This window comes from Lactuca serriola, chromosome 3 (genome assembly GCF_051521515.1).
Source record: "Lactuca serriola cultivar US96UC23 chromosome 3, Lser_US96UC23_V15, whole genome shotgun sequence".
NCBI classification, from domain to species: domain Eukaryota; kingdom Viridiplantae; phylum Streptophyta; class Magnoliopsida; order Asterales; family Asteraceae; genus Lactuca; species Lactuca serriola.
The window spans coordinates 171,551,911-171,561,471 of record NC_136410.1 but is presented as its reverse complement, the minus strand read 5'-3'; the positions used below and the strand labels follow the sequence as shown (position 1 = coordinate 171,561,471).

Here is a 9,561-nt window from a genome sequence, read left to right as displayed (position 1 = left end):
GCTCAGACAGGATTTATGTGTTATGTGTTCCGGGCTACGGCCCGAAGTAGTATGCAGTATACGTGTGTTCATGCTAGTTGATATGTTTATGTTATGTTCTTTATATGTTTTTGTGTGGTATGTGGTAGATTGGGGGAGCTCACTAAGCTTCGTGCTTACGGTTTTCAGTTTTGGTTTCAGGTACTCGGTTTTCAAAAGAGGAGCTCGGGAAGATTGCAGAGCACACACCATAGTCAGTTAGCCTGGGAATGTTTGACTCTGATAATGATATTATGTTTTGAATTTAATACTCAAAAGTTATGTTTGACTTATGATACGTTGTTATAAATCTATTTTTAGTAATGTTTAAAAGAAATTTTTTTTAGTCATGATTTTTGGGTCGTTACAAGGCTAGGTCTTAAAAATTCAGATTCAGATTGTTTGTTTGCTAGTTATTTTTTACATCTTAAAGTTCTAAATGCCTCTTAAATATTCAGATATTAAACCATGTTTGAATTTTGTAAAAACATGCGTTTTCCTTTTCTACCCTAAACAATCGACGAACACCTTCACTAAACCAGCGCCCCCTCTTCCTATTCAATTCGTGTGCTAGGTTCTTCCTTTCACCAGGTTCTCTGACGCCGCCGCCTGCAACGCCGCCGCTGCACCCCAACGTCGTTGCCTCATCCTCGAACGATGCTGCCGCCTCCGTCTCCGACGTTCCAGGTGAGTTTCTTCCTTCTTTCCACCCAAACTCGATAACTTTACTGTTTTTATGAATTGTTTGGTCTGAAAATCGATGGTGCCTCCTCTTTAAAATCGAGTATCAGATTTTTCTTTTATTCTTCATCTGGAAATCGAATTCAACATATTAGGGCTGTTTTGGTCGTTATTTTCCAGATTTTTTTGAGATGTTTTGGTTGTTTTGGTCTGAAAATCGATTGTTTTCTTCCTCTTTTCCCTAAAACTCGATAATAAGAGTTGAATTTGTTCTTTCTGGAATTTTTTGCTTCTAACAGATTTGGATTGGGTTTTAAGTGTTGATGTATGTATAAATTTTGATAAAACTATTATTAGGATCAACAATTTCCGTCTCTTAAAATGTTCAATGTGGGTGACACTTGAAATCCGATCTGTTTCAAAATCTGATGCTGAATTTGTGTTGATTTCATCAGATAATGGACGATTTCTTGCTGATATGGATTATGTTATGATGGAATTGTGTGTTGATTTCATCAGATGTTTTCTTTATAAAAAATTTGATGGTCTAATTTCTCCACATCTGATGGTATGATTTCTTTTGATTTGTGCTGATCTTTTTGTTGATAAAAAGTGAAAAATAGTTTGGAATATTCTTAAGTGTGCAGGAAGTAAATTTGGTTTCAAGACATATGGGATTGGTGGTGGTGTTTTTTTTCCAATGTCACTAGTTGCAACATTGATTGAAAGAAGTATTTTTATTTGGATATTCTATGATGTTTATGTTTTCATGGATTAAAAGAAGTGAATTTGGAAGAATTTATGTTTAATTTGGTTTTATTATATGATTTTTATGTTTCACTGGATTGAAAATGTGAATTTGAAAGAATTTATGTTTAGTTTGGTTATTGTATGATAACTTGGAATTTTTTTCAACTATGCATTTATAATTTAGCACAATATAGAACTACAGAAGGGTAAAACGGTCATTTTTATCATTCAGATTACAATTCAGAGGTTCCAACCAAACAACATGTTAAAAGTTTAAATCTTAAAAATTTAGACCCTCTTAGAAATTCAGACCTCTTAAAAATTTAGATATTAATTTTTCATATCCTACCAAACAACCCCTAAGTAATTTCTTTCAACCTCAAGAGCTCCAAAGCTCATATCTAGTCCTTTCCAAGGTCTTAATGGATGAAGTTTCCACTTTACTCATTAAGACATCCCAGTGAGTCTAGATCTCTAAACCTAGATCCTTAATGACAACTTATGGTATTGACTCAACCATTAAGCTCTTAATAACCATGGCAACAAATCCATAACTTCTAGAAGGACTTCTTACTTTTATTCCAACATAAAAATCATAGCTTTATGGACATCCATGTCTAATGCAAGTCGAGATCTCAGATTAACTAGGTCAAAATGGTGAAATGAGACCAAAAGCCTATGCATGGAACTCAATACACAATCAAACTTCATATCCAAAAGATATAGTGACAAAGGGACCAAGGTAAGCTATAAAGTTGCATACTCTATCTTGTCAAACCAACCTAAACTCGAATATGAGCCAAGAAATGCAATAAATCTTAGATCTATGAAGATAAAACCAAAAATATGGAAGCTTTATAACTTCAAAAGCTCCACAAGATGTATAAGGCGCAAGATCTTAGTGATGCACTCTTCCAACTAGCAAGCACACCTCTCTTTCATCCAAAATGCAAGCCAAAGCTTCAAACTTCAAGAATCACCATTAATACAATAAGAATCACTCCAAGGAGGCTAAGGTGTCGTTTGAAAGGGTTGGAGGCCGAAAAGGATGCCCTAATCCTTAAGATTAGGTGTTTAAAATATGGAGAAAAACCTAAAAATCAAGGGCTTGGCTGCCTCAGCTGTTACGTCGTGACCTTCCCCTTTCCATGTCGTGGCGACCAACTAAACACGCATACATGTATAAAATATGCCATGTCATGGTGCTTCAGTCACCAAGTCATGACACCTAGATTTTCCCAAAAATCTGATCTCTAATCTCACAAATCCCTCATCTGATCCATTATAGGAAATGGGTGTTACAGTCTGATCTTGATCAACTTAACACCTTGACAAACTTATATGATGGTTTTATCCCCTCATTTGACAGAGATCGATGTATATGGGAATTGGAGACTTTTTTTTCACAGTTAGTAGCACCCATTGTTTAATCGATGATGTGTGGCTTAAAGAGGGTGCCATAAGTTCTAGATGGTCATCAAATAATATGATCGTTTAGAGACTAACTTTAAAAAAAATCCCAAGAAAGAAATTTGAAAGATATGGATATTGATGTCTCGTGTTCTACGTACCCGACTTACGATGATGTCATGGAATCAATTGATCAGTTTTTTTTCTAGTAGTGTTGAAGTTCAAACATGGTCAAATATCTCCAAGTGTCTTGCTTTCCCTTCCCTCAAATTCTTAGTTTTAATTCCAGGCAATATATTTTATTCCAATATTTTCCATTCCATTTTAAATGGATTCTAGTCGTTGAAAATCCAAAAAAAAAAATAATAATAAATAAAAAAAATAAAAATAAAAACCGGCTTCAAGCCATCGAAATGAAATCTAAATCAGTTCAAAAGATTTCTCATTTTCATTTCCGAAAACCAAAAACCAAGTTATCCCCAATTCAATAATATCAACATCAATATAATCATCTTCAGATGCAACACTCATATAACAAATATCAGATTTCTCTAGATCATTCTGGTTATGCTCCCACAATATTAACATTGCATGCTCAAAAAAAAAAAAAAAAAACTCCCATATTCTTTTCCCAAAGCATCGCCATTTCGTGATGCTTAAAACGATATATGCTCAAAAACTCAAACATGCAACCCATCCTTCAAACCTAAAACAATGTATCAAACGACGAACCCCAAAACATCACGAAATCCTCAAGAAATTATACCTAATGTAAAAAATATAGAAAATGGTATGAAAAGGAATAAGAAGCATTAGAAAAGAATTATATCGACATTTCAAAACACACAAAACATTGAAATCACCAAAGAGCATACTCTTTGTGGGAGCGAGTTCTAGAAAACTTCATATAACATATAGGGTTTGGATCGTTCTAGGCATCAACTGAACTCCAAATGGAATGATTTACAGACAAAAATTAATAATTTCAATTGCATCCATTACCAAAGTTGAATAGTCGTGCGAGCAGATGATCAAACGTCAATATTTTAAAGTCAACATAAGTGAGTATCAAAAACTCTTTAAAATGAAAGCATTTCTATACGAGGATCCATGAAATATTTTAAAATCGCACTTGAAATGGTTAAATGTCGAAGTAAGCAGTGAAAATCCCTTCCATCCAAAAGGACTGAAACATTTAATTCTGACATGTATATAATGTCTTCAAATACACAATTTCCATATGAATTCGACGAAGAGGCTAAAGATTTTCCTATTGAACAATGCAACTGCCACGCAAAAAAAAGGATGAAGGCGACATCAATATCCTCTCAGTTGCATAAAATGACAAACATCGTAACCCAAATCATTGAGCACACCCATGCAACCAATGAACATGCGGATGACATAAAGCAATAACGAGTTGATAGATAGTGTATCATGGAAATAAGTGAGCTAAAGAAAGTGACAGTCTTAAAGGAGTTACGGTAGCTCAATGAAAAAAGAATGAAAAGGGATTTGCGGTTCTTTCTTCAGCCTCATGATCATTTGACTGGAAGAATGTTCAATGCAATGCTCGCTACTAAATGGTTGATATGAACGATTTATGGTAGCGCTGTCGGATTTCATTTTAGGATTTAATTATTGTTTTAAGAATTTAGTTTCTGTTTTATGGTTTTAGTTAATGTTTGGATTTTATATTTAAATGTTATCTTTTAATTTAATTTTTTTTTTTAGAAAAATTTTTAATTTAAAAAATAATATAAAATTGTGTAAGCTGATTGAAAGAAATGAAAATGAAAGAAAAAGTAAATGATATGTGAGTTGGGAGAGACGGAGTCACATTCAATGTAATAAGCTTTAACTTTAGACCATCTCCAACCCATCTCTATTTTCTTCCCTGATAAATGGAGTAAAAAATGAGGTAAATAATATTTCATCTTCAATCCTATTTTATTTTTTACACCACTTTTTACCCCAAAAATATATTCCTAGAATATTCCAGTTTTAAAACTTATATATATATATATATATATATATATATATATATATATATATATATATATATATATCGTCAAATACACTCCTCTACTAATTAGATTTTAACAATTATATATTATATTTTTTTAAATACAATAATATTACAAATTATATTATCATAAATAAAATATTCATATATAATAAATTTAGATTAATTATTAATATATTACAGTGTTGTAAAAATCCCGATTAGGTCCCGATTAATCTCTGATTAATCCCTAGGCGCTACTTGACAAATTAGAGAGCGCCTAGCGATTAATCCATGCATACAAAATGACTGAAACAGTAGAACCCAATAAAATTTTAACACTTTGAAGAAGTTATATCTCAATAGAACTATTTGAGGTATGATTAATGTTGTATTTATCATATGAATCTATTTTGTTATGATATTAGTGTTATTTATGAACATTTATATAATATTAGTCATATTTAATTTTTAAAAATTTAACAAATTAGCAATTAACGGTCCCCGATTAATCTACGCCTAGCCGATTAATCCCTTGACCCCATTCCACCGCCTAGCGAACGTCGAACAATTTTTGCAACCTTGATATATTATAAATAATTATTAAATAAATAAGATTATATTTACAATAAGTATATCAAGATCACAAACATATTCGATTACTATATTTTAAAAATTTTGTTATCGTGTTTCAAGTTTTTAGTATATATTTAATTTTTTTATATGAATTCGATAAATAAATATTAAGTCTATATTTATTTTTAATTAATATAAATATGTATATAACATAATGTTATAAATATTAAATATTGCATTTAAATTATAATTAATAGATAAAAATAAACTAAAAATATATAAAATAAAAAGAGAGGGACTAAAATCAACAACCAAAACTTCAACTCCATTTTTATTCCTTAAATATGGACGAATACTATTTATATCTCCAAAAGAAATGGAAATGAGATAGGATTGAAAAAAAATAGGAAAAAAAATAAGAAGAAAAAAATTGAGAGTGGGTTGAAAATAACCTTAGAATAAATTATAGTTAAACTACTTTCCTTTTGATGTATACAATGACAAGCGTCACTAACATGTATAAGACATAATTCAATTATCTAAATGAAATAAATAAAATAACTAGTTACAATTTTATGATTTGACCCTCTTGATGGGTTGATGGGGGTGGGTTCGGGTTAATTGGAAAAAAAAGGAGGATGGTTTTTTGTGTTTGGCAGGTTGCTTTGTTTGCGAAACGTGCTTCGATTCCTTTTAGCTTTTTTCTTTCTTTTTTCTCTTTCAGTCCTTTCCCTTCACTATATACACCCTACTTTTGTTCCCCATTAAACACAAAATCTCGACGTTTTATAGTGGTAATGTTTTAGATCTTGGTTTAATTTATAACAATGGTTTAGTTTTCAAATATTTTTCTCGATTAAATTGGAATAAACTGCTTTCAAATACATACCTGGGTGGCTGGGTTTTAATTTGACATGAAAAAATGCTACTACACTTTTCAAACTATAAAAATATAACTGCCATGTAAGTTTGTACACATGTACAGCGCAAAATCACAAAATAGAAAATTTCAGAAGCAAGAAGATGTATGTTTATGATCTAAGTGAATTTGAAAAGCGATAAGACCTATCGTTCCAAATCAAAAATTAAATATATAAAAGAAAATTCGAAATATTATATCTGAAATTATTAATAGTCTTGAATTTCCATTAAAATGTATGCGAGAATAGTTAAATAGATAGACATAGACCAAATTAGAATTAGAATATATATAATTAATAACTAAACATGTCACATGAATCTCTTTAGAAAAGAAAACATTTTTATATATACTCGGACTTAATTTATGACAAGAAATTGATGCGTATTTTCCATTTCCATTTCCCTCTTAAATAATCAAAATAAAATGCACATAATTCAATTCTATACACCAATTAAATTGCAAAATGGGTGCTCGTATCAAATTTAAATCGAAAAAATGGGATTTTTTTGTAGCAAAAATCCAGTCATGAACTTCAATGAAGATGTTGAGGATGCTGCTCCGGCCATGGCCAAAAAGCCTGTTGATCTTCAATACCATTGAACATGTTACAGAAGCCTTCGTTTCCAACTGTTTGGTTTAATCGTTGGCTAAGAAGATCTGTTGTTGAAGAATTTTGTAGGAATTGTGTTAGACCCGATGAATTTTGACCCATAGATGACATTGTAGGGTACATGTTGTTCGATATTTGTGTGTAAAATATCGGGCTCTCTTCCGATGGTGTCATGGTGCCTGCTACTGTGTTGAGATCGCAGCTGTTTTCACTTCCATTACTCCATGATCCTTCTGTTTCTTTGTTTAGATTTATGGGTCTAACCCCATTTGATTGATCTCCACCTTTTACAGCCAATAACTGAAAGAAGAAAAAAAAAATGAATCTTGATGATTAAACATGTATCTTTAACCCAATTCTAGAACTACCCATGTCGTAAAGATTCGACTTTTGAAAGAATTTATAATGATTTCGAAGAAAACAATAGATATTAACAATACCCATGTAAAATTTTTCAAGAATTCATCAATTGTAATTCTTACCTCTGCATGAAGTTTCTTGTTTAGGTTCTTGAGAGCATCATTATCAGCTTTCACAGACTCAAACTGTCTCTTCAAGATATCGTAATCTTTCTCCAATTGTTTGGTCTTCCATCGAGCCCTTCGGTTTTGAAACCATATGGCGACTTGCCTTGGTTGCAACCCAAGAGCCCTAGCGAGTTGACTTTTCCTTTCGGGTTCGAGCTTATTACCTAATTCAAAGCTCTTTTCAAGAGCTTTAACTTGTTCCAAATTTAACCTTCTCTTCTTCTCTCCAAGCTGCGATCCATCGTCTTCGGACATGTCATCATCGGCTGCACCATGACCTCGCGTTTCTTCACACCTGTCTATCCCGGAATAAGACATGGATCTTCTCATCAAGAGTGTCTGAACACCTACATACACACAATTATTTAAGAAACTATGGCAAACCCATTAAATTATATAAGCTTATGATTATACTTGATGAACAAGAAACCCACATGCAGATCTAGAGAGAGAAAGAGAAGGAAAAACCTTGGAAGTCATGAGGAGGGTGGTGGTCATCTTCATAGCCAAAAAACATGGGTTCAGGTGGGAGGAAGGACATGTCAGTGGGGGGAAAAGAAACCTTTTTTTTAATGCGTAAAGTTAGGCAAAACTCACAGAGCTCACAATAAGCTGCTGAAATTGATAGCTGTCTGCGTGTATAATCCGAGTACTCTTATGGGTATGGATCTTGGAAGTAGAAAGGAACATGGGGGTGGCAAAGACACTAGAGAAACAGCAATAAGCTCTTTTTAAACCTCAAAGAGATAAGAGATGGGATTGGGATGGGGTGGGGTGGGTTGGGGTGGGGTGGCTTTTTCAAATATTTGATTTTATTGCAATTTCCTTACAGATTCTATATATTCACCTGCAATGTGATGCTAATTTTTTATATCAATAATAATAATAATATTTAGTTAGAAAACAAGCTCACTAGTGTCATTATCTTATTTCATAGGTTTAATTAATAATTTGAGCTAAAAGAACTAATATTTTGGAAAGTTAAAAGAACCCCTAAACCATAAACGGATTTGGTTTTATCTTTTATGTGAAAGAACTCACTAGGTATATATTCGTGTTTTGATCATGCACACACAATTAAGTAACGGAATGTTAAGAATTATGGAAACATAATCTAACATTATATAATGCACAATAGACTTTGTTTGTAAATCGAAGTTTTTTTACCGAGCATAATTCGAGGATGGCTTTTTTTAGCTTTTAGGATAGGCGTAATTCAACTACTACCAAATATGTTTGCCTAATCATAAAGTGCATCAACAAACAATGCCTAACTAAAGTTTGAACTTGATAGCCATGGATCATGAGGTCTGAATTAGGAAGAAGAAGAACAGGCGTGAACCGACAATTTTGCTATATATATATTGTCCATAATTAATATGGGAAAGTCGAGACCTAATTTGATTTTGGTTTAGACGTGGAACTTCATATGTGTTTACAACTTTAATCAGAATTATAATACGTGAAAGAAAGTATTGACGTGACTGAAGTTTTAAAAATCACCAAATTGTAAGTTTGGAATATTTTCCTTCAAGGATTTCTCATTATTTTGAACAAAAGAAAATTACAAAATACAAATAATGCATGGCATGACTTTATAGATATACCAACGTTATCAAGATCAGGATCTTATATATAATTGTTTTCAAGTTTGCAAGATCAGAATTGTGAGATCGTGATCGGAATCATAAGATCCCATAAAAAGTGATATAAAAAGGTAATTAATTGTATACATTATTTTTCCAGTATTTCAGGGTTAAATAGTTCAAAAAAAATAACCGGTTATTTAGTAGTTAATGATATGGTTAGATAACTTAAACGGGTATTACTAGTTAATGATATGGTTAGATAACTTAAACGGGTATTGCTGATCATTTCATTTATCTGAGAAGATTAGCAACTCACAACTTTCATGTTATTTGCATTAAATATTTAACACATTATTTGCTTAAACTATAAGGAAAAAAAACCAATAAAAATTTCAACTTTTAAAGCTCCCAAAAAAAAACCCACAACTTCTCAAGCTCTTAATGAGAAAGGCTTGAGCTATTAATGAGAAAGG

At 32.0% G+C, this 9,561-nt stretch overlaps 1 protein-coding gene across 2 annotated transcripts; it reads right to left on the bottom strand.

The window, feature by feature from the left end:
• Positions 1 to 6,683: 6,683 nt before the first annotated feature.
• On the bottom strand, positions 6,684 to 8,219 carry LOC145093361 (homeobox-leucine zipper protein ATHB-13-like). Of its 2 annotated transcripts, none has more exons than XM_079031472.1 (3): positions 7,934 to 8,219; positions 7,455 to 7,846; positions 6,684 to 7,272 (listed from the first exon to the last, which is right to left on the bottom strand). In XM_079031472.1, the coding sequence occupies exons 1-3, from the start codon at positions 8,001 to 8,003 to the stop codon at positions 6,895 to 6,897; spliced, it is 840 nt and encodes a 279-aa protein (XP_078887598.1). In that variant the 5' UTR covers positions 8,004 to 8,219; the 3' UTR covers positions 6,684 to 6,894. The 2 variants fall into 2 exon arrangements, with proteins under 2 accessions (XP_078887598.1, XP_078887597.1); XM_079031471.1 differs by having other exon boundaries at positions 7,968 to 8,218.
• Positions 8,220 to 9,561: the final 1,342 nt, after the last annotated feature.

Bases quoted from the DNA above. Each gene is read 5' to 3' on its own strand.
- LOC145093361 (XM_079031471.1), bottom strand. From the start codon at position 8,040: ATGTCCTTCCTCCCACCTGAACCCATGTTTTTTGGCTATGAAGATGAC. The intron at 7,847-7,967 runs GTTTTTCCTTCT...GTGTGTATGTAG, and splicing joins CCCTCCTCATGACTTCCAAG to GTGTTCAGACACTCTTGATG. The intron at 7,273-7,454 runs GTAAGAATTACA...TTCTTCTTTCAG, and splicing joins ACAAGAAACTTCATGCAGAG to TTATTGGCTGTAAAAGGTGG.